Source organism: Condylostylus longicornis, unplaced genomic scaffold (assembly GCF_029603195.1).
Source record: "Condylostylus longicornis isolate FDR11 unplaced genomic scaffold, ASM2960319v2 ptg000009l, whole genome shotgun sequence".
Taxonomy (NCBI): Eukaryota; Metazoa; Arthropoda; class Insecta; order Diptera; family Dolichopodidae; genus Condylostylus; species Condylostylus longicornis.
Window position 1 is genome coordinate 4786532 of NW_026577978.1, and position 22785 is coordinate 4809316.

Below are 22785 nucleotides of genomic sequence, written 5' to 3' on the forward strand. Positions count from 1 at the left end.
AAGTTATTAAAAAAGAAAAAAAGAAAAACGATGTACAATAAAATATTTATAAAATAATATTGTACATTTTGGATTTTAAATGACTATACATATAAGTATAAACATAAATTCACGTATATCGTTTATCTAAATCTATATATGGAGTATGTGAATGTATAAATGTAAAAATTATTTATGCACATATATAGAAATAACAATAAAATTTTTAATTTTTGCTTTCCATATTGTGACAACAACTTAAATTGTAAACATTTTTTAATTTCTGTATTGCTACTTTGTATGAATCCAAATTACGTGATCACAGGATTAAACTCTCGTTTTCATTTTTTATTATGATGACATAGCCGAGTAAACAAAAAGAGTATTGTATAAAGTGAGAAGATGAACTTCTTCTTTTTTGCTACTGTAACAATATGATTTTGTTATTACATACTGGATATTCATTAATAAAAATTATTTATGTAGTTTTTAATGATAAAATATTTCTAAATATGGTTATTTCATCTTTTTTTTGGAGAAAGGAATCATTAAATTGAACAAGTTTTGTATTCAGGAACAATAAAAATCAATTTACAAATTCAGTAACAATTTATTTGAAAATCAATTTTCAATATCTTGCGCATGCAATTTAGTTTTTCTTCACTTATCTAAGGAGTTAACTTGGATTATAAAGCATTAAAAGCTCGAATTACATTAAAATTTTATTTAAATCTATGTTTGTCCTCCTTAATTGGTATAGTAATGTAAAAACTTTGCCTTAAATATATTCCAACTTATTTAGGTGTAGACACATTTTAAAATGGTTTATGAACTAGAGAAAAGGTCATGCCACTAAAAATAACACAAATTGCAAAACTTGAAAATAAAGGTAAGTAGCAAAAGTTTTCTTTAAGTACAATAAACTTTCCCGACGGTATTACAACAGCAAAGAAAGTAAGTCAATCTTATGATTATGAAAATTAAATCCTAAGTTCAGTATTAAATTGACGCGATTTGTATATATTTAACAAAAATTTTTTAAAATTTAAAGCAATATTTTAAAAAATGAATTCGTATAATAGCTGTGTTTTAGTAAACCACACTCTGCTAAGTAAGACTTTTTAGAAATTTAACGAAATATGATATTTTTAATTCTATAATGGAAATAACATAATAGTGAAACAACAATCAATAACGATATAGAAGAGGCTATCCTTTTAAATACTCTTCTAATAATATAAGGTCTTACTTATTCTTATCCGTAATCAAATTGAACTAACAAGTAATACTGATCAAATTGAACTAAAAAAAATCTGAACTAACAAATAATTCAATATTTTCTTTAAATCAAAAAAATGCATCAAAGAAAATTAAATTATTAATACTTTTAGAAGTACATCTTGTGTAGAATTTTTATAGGTAACAATATTTACCAAATATATTGATTTGAAATGAAATTTTGAAATAAAATTTATAATCCAAATCTTAACATATAATAATTGTCTAAAACCAAACAGTAGAGAGCACATATGACCCTAATATTATTTTAATGATCGTTGTTTAAGGACAATAAGACCTAATATGTTATTTCCTCATTGAGCAATTAAATCTGAATACAAAACAAAATTTTATGTAAACAAAAATTTTTAAACGAATTTATTTTATTTTCTTTATAAATATTATTTTTAATCGATTATTTTTGTTGTTTTTTTTACAAAATGAATTCTTAAAATTTAAAATTTTTTAATATGTGTACGATTTTTTTGTATTTAATTATAAAAAAATTCAATGTACGTTTATAAGAATTTATTTATAAATGTTTCGAATATAATATTTTTTGTTTTCAATTAAATTAAATTTTAGCTGCATTTTTCTTTTAATTAAAACTATGACTATGAATTAGATTATTATAAAATATGAAATATGATAAAAAGCATATTAATTTTAAATTTATTAAAACCCATTTGTTCTTATTGTACAGCACCCATTTGAGTACAATTTGTTTTTTTTTTCAATTTTCTATTTAAAAGATATTTAAATTATAAGTTATTTTACAGAAAAACGTAACATGGGTCCAAATTAATTAAAAAATTTTATCTTATATTTAGAATGAATTTGTTGTATCGTATATTTGAGAAAAAAGATTTTTAGAAGATTATCAAGGTTTAATTTTATTAACAAAAAAATTAATTTTTTGAAATTTTCAAAAAATATTTTACACAAAAAAAAAAATTAAATCTGATTGGATTAAAGCTATAAATTCTATATTGTAATTAAGAACAATGGAACAAGGATTTCTATTTAATTATTTTCTTAATTATTAATTAACTTTTTTAATCTGTCTACTATTACAATTAAATTGTCTACTATATAAAATTTTGAATTCATTATAAGTAAGTAGAGTTTTTATATGAATAAGTTTGTTTGGTGCATCTTTTGGAAAAAATTATTTTTTATTTATTCAACTACAACTTATAATTTCCTTTAATTTTAAATTTAATAAAAATTAGAATATTGAATTTAAATATATCGGAATAGATTAACAAATTTATTAAATACATTGTTATTATTAATCGTTTTTGTATTTATTTTAAAAATTAAAAATTCACATATAAGGAAGATTCATTAAAACACCATCGTTCTAAAAGTTGGTTCTAAAATAGCTAAAGAAAAATGTTATTACCATTAATTTTATTAAAAAACAATATTTTGATATTAATGGAAACTACATAATTTTTTTGATTAAATTCTGATTACATTTCATCTTTTAGAAACGGAATTACGGTCCATTAAATGACCAACAGTTCCAATTCTATATTGAGCTATTGCAGCAACTTTTTTTAAACTAAGTGTGTTGTAAAATATGGTAATTTCGTACCAAGTTCAATTTTAGCAATTTAAATTTAAGAAAATCAGATTTTAAATTTGAAATTTTTATTTTAAAATTTAATTAAATCATATTCGGAGATTAATTTGCCATGAATCCTTTAAGTAGTTGATTTAAATACTACAAATGTAAAATAAGCAATGATTTTAAATATATTTTGTTAAGAAATTGATAAGAAATTACCCATAATATAAAGTTTAAACAAAATTATATTAAAATTTTACATCATATTTAATTTTAATAATTTTAATTTATATTACAAAATTTATTCTTGCTTTTCTCTTTAATAATATTGTAATTTTATTAACAAAAAAAAAAAAAAAATTTTAATAAATATTATTAATATTTTTCTTTTAATTTTTTTTTTTTTTTTGTATTTCAATTGTCTACTTAAAATTTATTTTGGTTTTTCTACTTTTGTTTTCATTTAATAAAAATGAATTTTTGTTTTTTTTGTTATATAAAATTATTTTTCTTTTACAATGAATTCTTAATTAATTCTTCTAATTGTTCTGTATCAAGTTTTGGTGGTTTACCACCAGATGGCAATGTATTTAACCAATATTCTGATACAGCAATATATATTGCAACAATTGTTCCAACAAATGCAGCTAAATATGTTGAACTATGAAATATTGCACATGTTGCAACACATAATCCTAAATATGTTAAAAATCTTGTAAATGTAACCCATTGTTCACGTTTTTCACTTGTAAGATCTAAAATAAAAAATTATGAAAATAAAAGAAAAATTATTAATTAAATTTTTTATAAATTTTATATTTTAAAAGGTGACCAGACACCTCATCATACGAGACATTTCATCATTATAGCAATTCATCATTGCACATTTCATCATTATAGCAATTCATCATTATTGTATTTCATCACCATAACATTTTATCACTGAAGATGGTCGCCCACAACCAAAAAAGAAGAAGTATAGGGAATTAAATGATAAGATAATTGCAGCTGTACAGGGGTATTACAATGAAGAGGATAAAATGAAGTACTTGAGAATATTAATTAATTTGCAGTAGCAGACCATAAACTCAAAACTTAATCTAGTCAGTCATGTTATTTTTTATTATTAACCCTTTTTTACAGGAGTCTATGCACCTGGCGAGTCAGAAAGTTGGAAATATTTTCAAGAAGTGATTTGATACATTTTTGTGTGTTTCGACATTAAATTTGTTTCATGTGTAATGTCTTTGTGTTTTACTGTAATGAATTCTGTTGTGGGATAATAGATATATGAAATAAAGTCAAAAAAAAACAAAAAACAAAATTGCCTGTTTGTGGGACAATCCTTTACGTGGCAAAAAGGATAAGTAACCAAAATTAGTGAAACCAATATGTCCTTTAATTTAATTACCTGTACAAATTTACTTTACATCCTAATCCTCTTAAATTTTTGTTCCATTAGTTGCACTATGCAACAAAACTGCAAACTGCTTCAACATGTTGCCAAAATTGCTCAGTATGTTAATTGCTTAATTACACCTACATGTACTTATGTTTGCAAAATGCACTTTATGCAATGATGAAATGGTGATGAAATACAATAATGATGAATTGCTATAATGATGAAATGTGCAATGATGAATTGCTATAATGATGAAATGTTACAATGATGAAATGTTACAATGATGAAATGTCTCGTATGATGAGATGTCAGGGAACCATTTTAAAATACTAAATTAGAATTAATTATAATTTTTTAAATAAATTTTAATAAATAGCTATTCGAAATTAGCATAAGGCCGCAATAGAAAAAATTTCTAGGAAAATAAAAAATAAAATTTTCAATATACAAATTTTGAGTCAATGGAAATTTTGAATACCAAAATTTAGAAAACAAATTTATTAATTTTCAAAGAGAATTATTATTATTATTAAAATTTTAATTAATTAGCAAGCAATATAAAAAATTATTTGGAAAAGAAATTGTATAAACAGGATGTTAATTTCAATTTAATTTTAGCAATATTTCTATATAATTTTATTTATAACCAGTTTTTATCATCCTCATAAGAAAATATACAGATATAGTAATAAAAAAAAACATGGAAATTAAAACACTAAATTATTGTGAAATTTTCATTATATTGTTGGGAAAAGACTTCAATTAACTAAGAGTTTATAATTTATTAAACAACATTATATTCAATAAAATTGAATATTTGATTGAACTTTCAATAAAATTGATTTAATTTAAATTTCTAATACAAAAAAACAAAAACAACTTGAAACCGGGCACTGCTGGTACTTCTTTATTTTGTTACCAGCATCTTTTATTGTAAATAAACAAAAGGTTAATAAGTTAACAATAAAATGAACTCAGAAAAAATATTAAAAATTATTTTTTGTTTTATATTATTTTTTATAAAATTTCTATATATTCTCAAAGCGAACAAAAAAAATTAAAGCTCTTTTAAGAGAGAAAATTTTAGTTTACTCAATGATAATACTGATAGGAAACTTCTAATTTGGTAAGGATACTCAAAGTGCCAAAAGTAAATTATTATGAAAAAGATCACAACAATGCAATTAATTTTAATTTCTTGTAATTTTCTTTAAATTTTTTCTGTTATTGTAATTACAATTTGAAATTTTGTTTTGGATCTTAGGAAAAATTTCAAAAATACGGTACGGTATACAGCATTGTCAGATAATCCGGATAACCAGAATCGCTAAAATATTGTTGCCAGTAGTTTATAATGTAAAATGTCAATTCATAATTAGCGAATAAACATCACTTTTTTTTTCCTGTTTGTTGATATTTTTAAAAGAAATTTCAATTTTCAACTGAGAATTTTTAATCAATGCCCTTTAGAAACATTTTAAAATAATCTTTAGAATTAGTAACCTCGAAAGGAAATCATCAAACTCTTAAATTTCAAAAAAATGCAACTATTGTATATTTTTTCATTAATACACAATGTGTATTACACATATGGATAACGTTATACATATAACAAAAAAAATTCTTTATTAAACAATACAACAAACAAAATTTATTTCGTAATTAAAACTTTTGAATTTCAACATAAAACAAATTCATTAAATTGAGCTTGATTTTCATAGAACTTAAAATTCTAATGAAATTATGATGTAATTTTTATATAGAATCATTTTTAAATCACCTTAATTCTGATTACATTATCAATTAATAGGGATATTAATCTAAAAAATAAAATATAAATTCTTAATAAGAATTAATCAACAAAATATGTGCACATTTATTGGAGCTTAAATTAATTTCATACAAATATGAATAAGAGTTAGAAACGTTTTGTTTTTTTAATTAGATATTCTAGTACTCGTATAAAAGAAAATTCACAATAGTAGATATTTTAATTTAGTTTATTTTGAATATATTGCACTTTTAAGAATCTAAAAAGAATTAATTTGTATAGCAGTAATATTTTTAAAACTGTGAATGTACTTTAAAAATGTAAAATATTTTATATACAGCCCTCATATGCCTATTAAAATCTCTGAATATTAACATTATTAAATTGGATATTCTTATTAAAATTCATATAATACAATTTATAAATACTATTTTGTATATAGTTTATGGTGATATACAGAAGACAATTTTCATAATTACACAAAACCAACTACTTTTTTATGAGTGACACTATTCTAAATTAAAACTTATACTAGCGCCGCACTAGAAAAAAGTAGTTCGTTGTGTAATTACAAAAATAAAATATCTTCAATCATTACACTATAATTACTAATTTATATACTAAATCTAAAAGTATATACTACATATATAAAAAATGACGATATCCAATTTATTTGAAATTCAAAATTTTCAGGAAATATATGTACGAAATATGCAAATACATTCTTTCTAAATCGAACATTGTATACGTTGATATAAAATAGAAGGATATAGTAAAGTTGATTATGTTAATCTGAAGGTATATTTTGTGTTTTTTAAAACCAGAAATCATAACCTTTCAAAAAATCAATTACTTAATTACTTTTCAAACAAACTAATTCTTATATTTCATAAAATTTGAGTATAGACATTTAAATTTGAAGTATTTGTAATACAAACGATTATGAAGCAAAGACTTAAAATATAAATTGTTCGTACTGTAATATTTGTTGTTATATAATATCATAACAAAATATTCTCTCAACAATAAATTCCAATAACAGACTTATTAGATAATCACGTCCTAAAACAAAAATTAGATCTTCGATCCCAATAATATAATAGAAAATTTTCCAACCACAAAATCTTCCAAACCAAATTACAAATTCACTATACCATTAACAAAAAAATTTTATTCAAATATAAAAATAAATGATTATTTAAAATTTTTTTCAGTGTTCCAATTCAACTTGCATAGATCACTTTTTTTTTGTTTTTTGTAATTAAGTAAAATAAAAATATGCCATTACATTTTATAAAATTAAATAAAATTACAATGTTTTTATTTTATTTTTTAATATTTCTTATTAATAATTTTATATTAAGTTCAAAATTATTAAAAAGAAATAATTATGGTATTGATAATTGTCAACATTGGCGTGGTATTTTTTGTAAAAGTGTTAAACAACATCCAACCGATAAATTAGATTTAGCTATACAAAAATATTTTGGTAAATTAAATGCATTAAATGAAGAATATGATAGTGAATTATTACCAAAAGGAATAGATGATATAGAATATTTATGTGATTCAGAAACTTCATTTACAATACCATATGGAGGTAATGATACATCAAAAAAATATCGTAATATTGCAATTAGTAAAACGGATACAGTACAAATACATCAAGAAATTTGTACAAGAAATGGTGAAATACCAATATTTTTTCAAAAAAATAAAATTCAATTATTAAGAAATTATAAACCAAAATGTGAACAATTTTATACAAAAGTAACATTAGTAACATGGGATATTAATGAAAAGAATAATGATATACAATTTGCTAATCATACATTCCGTGTACCAACATGTTGTAAAATTGTATTAGAAGAAATTGAAGAAGAATAAAATTTAATTCACGCCTTGATGTTTTTTTTCTTTTGTTTTTAATAAAATCAAGTCGGCCGAACTGCATATATTTATTTAAAAATATTTTATACATAGTGTGAACTCCAAATTATAATCTTTAGTTCTAGTTACTAATGGATATAAAATACAGACTGGTGATTCTACATGCAAAATTAAGTTTATAGCAACAATTAATCAACATAGAAAGATTGACAATAATGTTGAAATTAATTTACTAATTTATTTTTTGGTCTTAAATAAAATTGATGGAATATCTAAGGAAAAATCAATCAAATTATCAGGATTTAAGATGATGACATACATGTTTTCATATTTTATTAATCCTTTCAAACCAACTACCTTCCACATACTATTTTCACATATTTCAATTGTAAAATTTTCATATATTTCTATTGTAATTAGAATAATGCCCTCTATAATTAGGCATATGGAAAAGAAATTCTTTGTTGCAAAATTAATTATGATTACAATATACTCATATACGAGTATGTGTATACTCCCTAGGGGTTAATGGGCGTAGTGAACTGGGGGGCGTATATGTACCACTACAAAATTAAAACAGTTTGAATATTTATAAATTTTAATTACTTTAAATTATAAAATTTTGCATATAATTAAATACAATTTATTTGAGTTTATTTTTTGAGCAAAATTCCATATATACTCTTCAATATCAATCATAAAGAGAGAAAAAAAATATTGATATAATTTAGTTTACTATATAAAGGCATTAATAGGAAATCTATTCAAAATGTTTTGCGACCAAAATTAAATACTTTAACTAAAACAAAAAAAAAATAAATACATTCTACTTAAATTCAAAAGCTTAAATATTATTAAAATTTTAATTATACGCTCTCAATAATGGCAAAGAGAATAATAGCAATAAAATATTATTTATAATGTATTTAATACCTTAAGTTGTTCTCACGAAGAGAGAAAATATTATTAGCAATTTTATAATATACGATTTACGAGTTACGAATATAAGAGAGGTTTATTTTTTAAAAATGAAATAAATTTGTATGAGATACCCATATTTTCTTTCCATTCTCTGTTTTGATTTAATTATACCAATACAATTATACTGTAAAACAAATACAAATTAAAATGTAAAAGTTTAGTAAGTTCATAATTATTATTTTTAAATTTTTGTCAAATACAAAGTAATTTATATATCATTTTCAAAGTTTTCAAAGCTCTAAATATTAAAAAAAATAAAAATACAAATATCAAAAAATAATACAAATGTTCAGAAACAAGTAATCGCATACATGTATACAATATAGTTGATCATTTTCGTATTAAGGCTTTTCTTACAGAACTTGTTAAACTCTTTGAAAATCGTCCCGATTTTACTATATGACTATCATGATAAGATGTTTCTATATGAGTATACAACTATACCATGAGTAGTTGTTCCCTCCTTCTTACTCAACAAACTTCTTTTTAAAGCTGCCGGAGATAGATCGAAATCGGATTCGTACTGTTATTGGCTCCTTCACTGGGTATTACTCTGTGAAATGCCACTTGCACAGAACGGGAAAATTGGACTCCCTCTTATGTAGATTCTGCTAGATCGATGAGGAGGCGGCCATACATATTCTGTGTGATTATGCTGCTTTGGTCGTCGAGAAATGCAGAAAATTTAAACGGAGCTTTCTATCAGTGTTGGAGAATTGACGTCCCTGAGAGAGGTATTTACTTGGAGCCGGGTAATATAAATTGGATACGAGAACGTTACAATAAGCCTTAGCCCCAGCCAGCCAAGAAGAATTCGGTCGGAGGAGAAGGATATTATCTCTCCTTTGCCCATATTATCTCTCTTCAGTAATATACAACCTCCTACATAACTAAAAGTTAGTAATTATAAAATTTACAAATTAAAGCTGATAAATAAATCTCCCTTAACTCGAATCGCAGTTTGAAAATGCAACTAATTCCTTTGAAAATTGAAAAAATTTTCTATATTTTATAATAATAGCCTCACAAACATAATTGCAAATTTATTATACGATTTAAATCTTTGTATTACAGGTGTATATAAAACAACATGTTTATTAAAAGTTCGTCTTAGTTTAAAAGCTTATCTTAAGCTGATAACTTTAAAAATTTTTACTTGCAAACTCACAACAAAAAAAAAAATGTTCTTATATTTTATAAAATTAATAAATATTTCAATTTTTATATATTCTATAATATTAATTAATAATTTTAATAATTTTGTATTAAGTTCACCATTAATAAAATATAATTCAATTGAAAATTGTGAATATTGGCAAGGTGCATTTTGTACAAAAGTTAAACAATATCCATCTGATAAATTAGAATTAGCTATAGAAAAATATTTTGGTAAATTAAATGGTTTACAAGAAGAAGCTGATATTGAAGTATTAGATCGTAGTCCCGGTCAAGAAGAGAATTTATGTGATTCATCAAATTTCTTTTCAACACCATATGGTGCTAAAGATATATCAAATACATATCGTAATATTGCAATTAGTAAATCAGATACAGTACAAATACATCAAGAAATATGTGCAAAAGATGGTGGTATACCAGAATTTTTTGAAAAAGCAAAATTAAATTTATTAAAAGGTTATATACCAACATGTAAACAATTTTATACAAAAATTACATTAGTAACATGGGATATTAATGAAAAGAATAACGATATACAATTTGCTAATCATACATTTCGTGTACCAACATGTTGTAAATGTTTATTAGTTGAAAATGAAGAAGATTAAAATTTAAATGGATTTTTTTTTTATTTTAAATAAATTATTAATAAAATAAATGTTTTTTGTTTCATTTCTTTCTTTATATCCCGGTTTTGAAATAAAATTCTTTTTCCATAAAAAATAGTGAAAATATTTTAAACAAAAAGCTCTGAATATGTTATTCGACTCCTACTAGTGATCGTCAGTTCACTAAAGAACCGTAATATTTATTTAATCAGCAGAGCCATTGGAGAGTTTGTATAGGCGATAAATTTGAAAAATTTCCTTATTGGTATTGGTTAGATAAAAATACTATACAATATTAAGTAACAGAAGAAATCCTTAAAATTTTAAAAAATTGCAGTTATTTTTAAATTCTTCATTATTTTAAATTATTTTGATTCCTATTCGTTCTAAGTCATACTAGTATAAATAACTTATGATTATTTGCTAATATTTTAAAACTTATAATTATTTGCTAACTATTATTCACAATGCCTCTTCTGAACGATGTACGGATTGTCAATATTATTAAAACTTATATACGTACTTGAGCAGAAAATTAGCTTAGATTAGCAAGAAAATTTCTGCTTACAACTGAACTCGTTTCTATAAGAAAAACATAACGTATAAATCGTGCAATTTTCGATGAGGAAGTAAGTCGGACCGGATCAACTGCACATTTGAAATCTTTGTACATAGCTAATACATAATTACTTATATTCCTAATATTAACTTTTAGATCTTAAATTAATTATACATACATATATATACCTAATTCAATAACAATAATCTAAAAATAATATCACTTTCATTTAAGCTTTTGAATTTACAAATAAAGCTATATATACATACACACATATATACTTGATTACTTATTACTATTCAAATAGAGAAATTAGCTGAATTTATATAAATATAAATTTCTTATATATATAGTGATACTATTGATAATTTTTATTAATTTTGACCTTTAATTATTAATATGATCAAATGAAAATCAATATGCAAAAAAAAGAAAAATCAAAATTATCTGGAATTATCTGGAAATTATTACATTTCCAGATTACTTGAACCTCAATACATTTTAATTGTATTGAGGTTCAAGCTTGTTATATATACATCGATTATTTTGCAAACAAAGTTGCATATTATTTATTTTGAATAAAAATAAATTAAAGATTTTATAAAATAAATAAATTATTTGTTTATTATTTTTTAAATATGTGTAGTAAAATCCAAAACAAAAAAAAATATATTATTTACTTGATTTTTAAAATAAAATTAAGAAAACATTTAGCATGTCTGATTGAATACATAATCCTGGCAATGCTTCTTATATTATTTCAAAAACGTTATTTAAACGGTAAAGAAGCTGAGCCATTCAATTGACTCCAAGTGACTCTATTTTTTTGATTGAATATAAATTGGTGTTTTCTAATTGTAACGTAACAACATATAATTTTGCTCCGGTAACGTAACATAACCGACATTATGCTGAGGCCGAATGAATTTTTTTAAAATATTGTTTCTTAATATAAGCAAGACTTGTACTTTATAATGATATATTAATATTTTGCAACATTAAATAGCATATTGTCACAAGCGTCCGGAGAATATGCTAAAATCAAATATAATATGTAGATACAACATTTAAAGCCTTCTATCTAGTAAAAAGTTACAGTTTTCAATGTCAACTGAAAGTCGGACATAAAACTATCAGAAATGCTAACACAGTTAACACGTTTTTCTATAGTTTTGAACAGTGGTCCCCATTCTTATTGTTATTTTGTTCCACCCAATATTGCCAAATTAAGAGCTTTGATCCACACAATATTGCAAGCTGAGTTAAGAATTGATTTTTCAAACGGGATGGCTTTAAATTTTTATCAGAAATCCTTTTAAATAAATTTACAAAATTGCATAAAAATGATTCAAAAATTTTTATTAAAAAAAAATCTAAAAAAAAAAATATTCTTGATTATGAAATATTTAATAACAATTGAAATTCATATGGGAATCTTTAATGACGTATATTTGTGCATATATTAAAATTAATTGTATTTCAAATGTATTTATAAAATTTATTACTAATTTGCTTCTAAAATAGTAAATTCTATTTATAAAATGACCGCATACGTAATTGAAATTCTTACTATTAAAAAATTTCATTTTCGTGGGAGCAAATTATGACAAATACTTCAATTATTTTTACTCTATATACCGGTAAACTCGTACTTCATTTCACAAAAATATTTAATACGAGTACTATAATCTATTATATTTTGTGGGAATTCCTAATCTGTCATACATTCAGATTGCATGATAAGAATTCCCGCGATTTTTACAATAGATATATAGAGAAAAACTAATAAATTACTTTTAAAAACAAGATCAAAAGCTTTAAGACAATCATTAAAAAAGAACACACGTATAATATTTAGTTACAATGACACAGAAACTAATTTTGTAAATATATATAGAGAAAGTAAATTGCATTCCATTAATTGATTGATTAATTAATGTTATTATAAAGAAAAAAGTAATTTCCTTAAATTTCAAAAAAAACAAAGTTTTATTATTTTATGAAATTATGATTATATTAATCACATGTAGTATAACATTAGTAATACATTGATTTTCTATAGTAGTATATCACAAATTATATGTTTATTGATATTACTACAAATCTAAAATTATTAAAATCGAATATTTGAATGAATAATTATTAAGTCAAAAATCTATTTCACATATACAACTTGAAAAAACTCTTATGACTTCAAAATATCGCACAGTACACCCAAGTTTTGAAAGAACAGTAGTAGAAAAAGTAGGTAACGTTAAAAACTCAAGAACATATGTAAGAATTTTTTCAATAATTTTCGAATTTTTTAATGCTTTTCATTCGGAAACTACAAGGAGACCGAAAACTATGCCATAGTTTGCCTTAACGGCCGCAATGAGCTCTTTTAAAAAAAAACTTTGCTCGAAGCTCATATCTTTCAAAAACCGGATGATAATAGAAGGTAAAAATTCAACCAAATTTTCTTAAAATCCCGATATTTCGACAATTGTCGAGCTGTGACACCAAAATCTGAACAAAAATGTTATCCATTTCTGGTTCTCTAAATCTAAGCGTGTAAAATTGTACTAATTAACGAATCACCCTTTACAGCTTGTGCTGAGCCTTAAATAGATTCATACAAATTAATTTATAAAATTTATTCATAAAAAGTTTTGATGAAATTACTTTTAACTTTATTTTTTATTAGTTAAAAGAGAACAAAATAGAATTAAAAATTCAATTAAACTTTTGATTATTTTTGTTAGAATTGCCAAATGTCTTGATTTCTTATTTATTTTAATTTATATATATATATATAACTCTCAATATAAACTCAGCGTAAACAATTATGCGTATAACACATTTATACACATAATAAAATACATTCATAATATATGTACTAAATACTAGAAATAAAATGACGTAATACAAGAGTAAATTGAGGCGCTTACTTGAAATATAAACAAAAAAAATTAAATTTTAAGAAAAATATTATTGAAAAAATCAAAATAAATACCGGCTTTTATTCGCTTTTAAAATAAATAAACAAATTAAGAAAATATTCCACGATTATAATTTCCAAATACTTAAAAAATCAAAAATTTTTTTTTTCCATTGCTAAAATTATTTATAAAATTTTTGATTTTATGAGTACAATTAAACACATAACTAATAAAATATAACTAATTTGTAAAATATTCTTGTCCAGTATAATAACTTTAAATTCTAAGTATTATTTAACAATAAGTAAGTTAATTAAGATGTGCAAATTTTATTAAAGTTAATGTTTTTTTTAGAATAAAAATCCCCGCGAAATCACTATACACATATATGTTATACGTATGCAAATTTTATAAATAAATACTCGTATTGCAAGAAAATTAGTGCATTCCCTTTGACATGAAAAAAAAAATTTTAACCTTTTACTGTTAATCGATTTTTTTAAGGTACTATTTGTTTTCATATATACGACAAAATCTAAGATTTAGTCTATGAAAAAGTTTGACGACTGTTTGCACATCAGAGTAGAATTAACATGAAGTTCAGGCTTTACGTTAAAATTTAAAATAAACATCAGCTGATCGTTATTCAAAACTTTCGGAAAAAAACGCCATTTGTCACCAGTCGCCACTTTACTTTTAAAAAATCTAACAGTAATTCTGATGAAAATAGAATAATTTCTAAAATTTGCCGTCGAACAAAATTTGATGTTAAACGGTGTTAAGTTATACGACTCTGAAAAATTTTAAATTTTGTCGTATATGTTCAAATTTCGATTCCAATTCCTCGTACAAAATATTCCGATTTCACGTACTATTTCATACGTAATAGAAAGCGGTCTTCTCTATTATACTAAAAATCGAGAAAAGAATAATAAAAAACTAAACTGTCACATTTACACGAAAAAAAATTATAAATATTGCATTGCATAATTTTATATTTCAAAAATAAATTCCAATTTGTAAAACACCTTATATGTGACATAACATTCAATTTATATATTACTAATTTTGTATTAATATTATTTCATTAACATATTATGAAATTTAAATTTAATTAGAATTAGTTTTGTTCATTAGTTCAAATGAGCACAAATATTATAAAAAAAAAAAATATCAAGAGAAAAATGTTTAATTTAAAATATTTTGACAGCCAATTAAACCGGTATTACAATAAGTTATAATAAATTATTGTCAATATTAAATTATTTTATTATAAAATAAAATAAGATTATTTTCTAGTAATAAATTTAAGAGCACGCGAATCAATTAACCCTTTCCTGTACAATAATGGTTGCAATTATAATAAAATTTAAAATTTTTATTAAAATTGAATGAATTAATTTAATCAATTAATTTATTATTAAGATAAAACTTAATGTGAAAAGCTATAGCAGATCTGATACTAAGGTGTGTTTAATCACTAATATATTAATCACTATTAATAAGTCACTATTAATAAGTCATTAATTTATAACATATTTGAAATAAAATCAGAGAATTGAATTTGCTCGTGACCTCTTTAAAAATGTACGCTATAATTTTTCTAAAATTATAATGAATTTTTATAAAATTAAAATAATAAAATAATGTGTTCTTTTCATTTCCTAATTAATCTGGTTATACTAATATGCTAATAACAATAGAGGTCCATACAATGTGTATGCAAATGACACTTCATAATGAGGGAATAAAATATTAAAAGACATACATATATAAAAATGGGATAAATATTTTTCATTAAATTCCCAGTTAAAATTAGAGAAAATTTTATACTAGAATTTGATAAAATTTCTACAAGCGGTGAGGCTCAGTAAATAATCAGAAAGTAATAAAATTTATAATTGGGGTGCAAGAGGCTAAATGTTTTCCTATTAATAATATTCCAAATTTATCTGTTCTAATATTAATTACATAGAATATTTATTATAAATAATGTAAATTAGTTTTTCTATTCATAATGTTATTATACCTTTATTAACAATATTTTACTTAGAATTCTAATAAAATTCTAAGAAAAAAAAAGCACGTTCTCATTCTATCGAAACTCTGATTAGAAATTCAACTTCCTATTTTTTATTAAATTAAGTAATTAATGACAAAATAACAATTCGGCAACATTTATTTATTGTAAATCTAGTGAAATCTACAGATATAATGTATACGTTTTTTTCAATAAATCTCTTGCAATATTCCTCAAAAATATTCCTATCCATTTTTCTTGAAATAACACAACAAACTATTTGGAATCACATATGTAGCCTTAAAGCCTTATCAAAATTCGTTTCTTCAAATTAATTTTCTACAACTAGATGTAGAAGTACTTCATTTTATTTAGTACTCTTTTACTCAAATATTAATTGAATTTATTTCTGTTCTGTTCTACTTTGCTTAGTTGCCATTATTTAAAGAAATAAGAATCTATAAGATGCACCTTTTAAATTAACAAATTTAAAACTTTTGAATTTTAAAAGTTTCAAAAGAAAATTAAAAAACAAAAAAAAAGAAAAAAATAAATTGAATATAACAACAAATATACTAAGAGAATAATTTTTAAAATAAAAAAGCTTTAATTTTACAATTTAAATTTAACTACAAATTCTGGTTTGAGACGATCAAAATCAAAATTAAAATTTCAATCTTCTATCTGAATCACTTATAAAAGCGAATTAATTTAAAATATTAATTAAAAAATTATTTATTTAGTAATGTTTTGATAATCGCCGCGTTCAATACATAATCTTTTATAGTTTAATCATTATTTTTTTATAAAATAATATAGAAAAAAATACAAAATTATAAAAATATGTTTTATAAAATAAATTCTAATATCAAATTTTTTATAAAATTAATAATTATTTTTTCATTTCAATTTAATTTTATATTATGTAAATATCATAATTTTAATAAAGATAAAATAACAGAATGTATTAAATGGGATGGTAATTTTTGTATTGAATTAAAAAATTATCCAAAATTAGAAATAAATAAATTAATTGAAGAGAATTATAATAATTTTTTTCCAATTGAACAATATAATGATTCAAAAATAGCTGATCGTAGTAGTGATGGTGATGATGATGAAAATGATCATTTATGTGATGTTTCATTAAGTGCACAATATCCAAAAGGTTTATTTAATATACATGGAACATTTAAATATATTATTAATCATGATAATTATACACAAAAGATACGTCAAGAATTATGTATGGGAGAACAACCAAAACATAAATTAAATCAAAATGATTTTAATGGTAAAATACCAAAATGTAAACAATATTATATAAGAAGACGTTTATTAACATATAATGGAACAACAATAACAAAAGAAAAATATCCAATACCATGCTGTTGTAAATTAATATTAGAAAATCAATTTGATAATGAATGATTTAAAATGTAATTTAAAATTAAATAATACTTAAAAAATTGTTATAAAATAAATAAAGTGAATGTGTACTTAACCTAAAATGTATTAATTTCTTATTTCTACATCTTAAAAATTAAAATATTTAGATCTTATGCGAAATCTATTCACTGAATTATACAAAATTTTGAAATTGAAAAAAGAGCATCAATGCTTCGCGAAATATCCCGTAATTGCCAGAAAACAAACAACTTATGCTCAAGTTAAAAAACAAAAGAATTATCCGAATATTCTACACTCCCATTTTTGACTGTATTTTTGACTTTCCTGTATTATCAAAGTTAATTAAAATCACCTATTCGATTTTAATTTAGCTCAATGTGATCTTACTTTTATTATAAAAAAGCCAATATTTTCAAGTCTACATACATTAGATTTTAATATTACGTATATTCTGATATTTTACACAACTACATACTATTATAACATAAAAATGCCTACGTTTATTTATTAAAATAATTTCAAATTTAATAGCGATACGATTAACGTTTGAAATAAACGATTGAATAGATGACTTATTCCTAAATATGCTTTATGTAAAGGTGTAAAAATAAATTAAACTAAAAATAAAACACAGAATAATTAATTAATCAGTAAATTAGGAAATAATTTTAAAAATAATTCAAAATTTAAATAAATTTTTTTATAGAATTCTTTAAAAAATTGCAAATTCTTAAATTAATGAACTTCAACTTAATTGTGTTATAATCACTTTGTGGGAAGAATTTGATTTAAAATGCAATATCGGGCTAAGTAATTGAATTTATGAAAAATTTCAATATTTTATATATACAATTTTCAATACAGCATATAACTTTGAAAGCATAATGAAATAATCACCTTCTTAAAATGAACAAATTAAAAAAAAACACAATTATGACCTTATAAATGTTTTAAAACGAGTTGAGCCTAAAATACTATTCTTAAGTTAACAAGCTATTCAATATCCATTTCAAACAGTTACTCTAATTTTTATTTTAATCCATTTGCACTTGTTATAGGACACGCAATATATTTTTATTGAAATCTAAAAAAAAAATTAGTTAGTATAAAATTTTTATATTATGAATAATTTGCCGGAAGCTTATTTATTCAAAACCTGAATAAATTTCAATTTATTTTGATAAACAACAAAAATTAATAATATACATATATTCTTATAGGGTAAGCTAATAATATAAATAACAGAAGTGATATGGATTATTGCACTTCTTAAAATACAAATACATAGTATAGATACAAACTAATTTAAATATGAACTTTAAACCTTTTAGCATCTTGAAAAATTCTACACTAAAAGATCTAATGATACATACATAGTTAAATATTTTGATTACAAATTTTTTAATTACAATATTAATTTGTATTAATTTCAACATCAGAAAAGCTTTAGAGCAGAAATAATAAACAAAAAATTCGAATTTTTTTATTATTTATATGTAATTGAGACACAAGAATACAATGAAAATAAAAAACTGGCTTTTAAAACTTGAATTATAAACTTTTAATATTATAATAATAAAAAAGTAAGTAAGTAGTAGTTGACTTGCACAACTTGCAAAACCCCAACACAAAAGATATTTATATTATTAAATAAAATGTTTATGTTATTATAAATCATATTACTATAGGATATTAAATAAATTCAACTATAATTTTTATTACAAAAATAATTTTTAAAATGAATAATTTTTAAAATTTATTTAGAAATAAAATTTTCTTTTAATAAAAATTTATAAATCTTTAGTAAAACTTTTTGAAAAATGTTGAAAAAATTAAATAAAAAATGTTGCAATAATCTGAGATGGCTTTGATGAAAAAGCCTAAGAATATGGGAATTGGGTAGAGTAAATCACGTAACCAAATTTGACATCGTACTGGAAACACCTGATTTAAATATTAAACTATCGAATTTAATCCAATATTGTTTAATATTTTAATTAAATAGAAACTCTGTTATCCTATAGACGTGATGAATTATGTTATTTTCCTGTCAATCAATCAACAATAATTTATTAGACTAACTTCAATTACAATATTCACGTGTTTTAACTTTTTTCATAACATAAAAACGTGCATAACAAAAGCAAGTTAAAATGAAATGAGCTTCCTGCTCAATCCACCCCAAAAATTATACTTGTGCCAGGTTTATATGGCAGCCACCTACTTTCCAATGAATATTTATTAATGTAAGAAACTATAATTTAAATAACTTCTTTGAAATGAAAAGCTTGAAACAAAAAAAAAATTAAAATTATCTCAGCTTTCAGCTTTCTGTTTTTTTTTTTGTTTTTTAACAAATACAATAACATTTTTAATACAAATATTAAAATAAAATGAAAATTTTCAAAGTACTATACAAATTCAAGTTTTTTATTTCTCTTAGGAAGAGAAAGGAGTAAGTAGACTCAATATTTTAAAAAACTATAATTTAGTTTAGTATTGCAACTCTATCTTAAAATTGTAAATAGTTAGTTAAATTAATATTTAAATTATTAAATTTTTAATGAAATAAATAATTTTCTTACATTTAATTTTTCAATTCAAAATGTATACTATTAAAAAATATTTTAAATTATATTATTTTTTTATATTTTTAATTGAATTTCTATCATTTAAAATTAAATGCAATTTTATTAATAATAGTAATAGTAATAATAAGAATAATCTAACAGATACTAATGAAATAAATAATTGTTTAGAATGGAAAGATGATTTTTGTATAAAAACAATTGATTATCCAAAACATGAAATCGAAAATCTATTAAATATACATTATAAACATTTTAATAATATTGAATTAAAAGATGATATTGTAATTGGTAATCGTGCTAGCTTTGAAGATGAAATAAATATATGTGATGTTATAAAAAATACATTAAGACCACAAAAAGCTAAAAATATTGCTGGAATATATAAGAATATATTAAATCATGACAATAAAAGACAAGAAATAAGACAAGAAATATGTAAAAGTAATATACCAAATCATCCAATAAAAAATCATTTACCATTTGGTTACAATTTAATATGCAAACAAAAGTTTAAAAGAAGACGTTTAATAACATATGATATAGATAATATTAAAAATGCATTTAAAATTGATATATTTCCAATAAAATCATGTTGTAAATTGGTAATTGGTTCGGAAGATGATGGCATTGATGAGAAAAAAAAATAAATTTTGATTACAGGAATAATTTGATTTTTTTCATTTCTAAAATATAATAATGGCCTTTTTCTTTTCAAACAATAGCCGTATTAAGCCCAGTTAAATATATGCGTAATATCCGGTTATTTTATTAAGTTATAACAATACTCTGGCCCTAACCTGAACTAACCTAAAACTTTTTATATTAACTGGGTATAAAACATTTATAGTTTTATGTTTATTTATGAAAGTGCTCAAATTCTTATCATCACTTCAATAAAATGTGCAAACTATTACATTCTAACCTCTAGATCTATTAAAAGATTATTTAAAAGTAAATCCAACATTACAAATGGAATAGTTTTTTTTTTTTGTTCAATTTTTACAAAACCATAGAATTTTACTAATAATTTATTTTAAATCACTTACCGATACATTTTCCGTCTCTTAAACTATAATTTTCTGCACATTTCATACACATATCAGGACCATCACCAGTACATCCTTTACATGATCTATCACATTCAAGACATGAATATGATCCTTCATTATTAACACAAAATTGATCAGTAGTACAAACTTTCGGATTTTCAACACATTCATTTATATCAAAACATCCAACTTCTGGATTCATAACCCATCCATTTTTGCATTTTCTACAGCCTTAAAAGAATACGTATATAAGGAGGTATGTTAAAAAATGCATAATCATTTAAGATATATAAATTTAAATCAATACCTTTTGGACTTGCGCCTGTACAACCACCTTGGCCACAAGAAACATGACATGGTGTACAAAGTAATTTTTTTTCATCTCTATATGATTCATAATATTCAATATCACAATCCATACAAGAATCACCAGAATAACCAGCATCACAAGCACATTTACCATTCCCTTTACGTGTTCCATTACCTTTACATTTGCCTACAAAAGAAAAAAAATATTAATCATAAAAATTAGAATATTATTCATATTAGCTAAATTATACCATTTCCATAACAATCACTACATTTTAAACAATCAGGACCATAATGATTTTCAGGACAACAAACTTTCAATTTATCGATACAAAGCCATGAATAAAGGTCAGGATTTTCAGTTTGTTTATTAAACCACCATTCTTCTAATAATTCTTCACTATCACTTGCCAATGTATGACATTGATCTTGTCCTCGTTTAACATCAGAACATAAAAATTCTTGTATTTCTGTTAGACGAAGTTCACTGTTTTTATAACTACCAAGTTTTTGTTCTTCCCAAGCTGCGTCACCACCTTCATGTTTTCCTCTTTCAGTTTTTTTTAATCCCTAAAAAAAGATAAAAATTTAACAAAAATATAGGTATTTAAAAATAGATAAAAGAAAATTTCATGCCATGTATTTAATAAAAGATTATTTACCGAATTAAATGATTCAATTAAAACGTGGCATGCCCGGCATGGAGGTAGAGATGTTGATTTTTCTTTTGAATCTTTAGAAAAATTAACTGGAGGCTTTTTTATTTGAGCATTTATTTCCAATATACTAAAGACAAAAATTATACAAGCCGTAAAAAAATATAATTTGCTCATTTTTTTTTCGTTTAAAGCTTTAATAATGGGAGATTAACTTAATTCTAATTAACTTTTGATGATTTTTTTACTACAGCGCCGGTTTTTTGCTTTTCCGATAATTGTACGTTTTTTCTGCTTTTTATGAACTATATTATCAATTTAAATTTGAAATAAATAAATAAATGCTGCTATCACCCGATTAAAGTGATTTGTCACTAATTAAAACTAATTTCTGATCCTGTTTTTTATTATTTTTTTGGTGTTTATATCACAAATTAAATTACAATGTATTAAGAAAATCATGAGGAAATCAAAATCTGAAAAACAGCTGTTTAAAAATCTGACGTGTTCTTTCATTTAATTGTAAATAAAATAGTTTCTTACATGAAAAATAGATGGCAATTTGACGTTAAATAGAAATAAAAAAATAAAAACCCTTGTAGCAAAAAT

At 22.5% G+C, this 22785-nt stretch overlaps 1 protein-coding gene across 1 annotated transcript; it reads right to left on the reverse strand.

Annotated features, from left to right (window-relative positions):
• Positions 1 to 1678: 1678 nt before the first annotated feature.
• LOC129618608 (cysteine-rich with EGF-like domain protein 2) lies at positions 1679 to 22630 on the reverse strand. Its single transcript, XM_055533453.1, has 5 exons — positions 22183 to 22630; positions 21772 to 22090; positions 21519 to 21707; positions 21209 to 21442; positions 1679 to 3585 (listed from the first exon to the last, which is right to left on the reverse strand). The coding sequence occupies exons 1-5, from the start codon at positions 22351 to 22353 to the stop codon at positions 3344 to 3346; spliced, it is 1155 nt and encodes a 384-aa protein (XP_055389428.1). The 5' UTR covers positions 22354 to 22630; the 3' UTR covers positions 1679 to 3343.
• Positions 22631 to 22785: the final 155 nt, after the last annotated feature.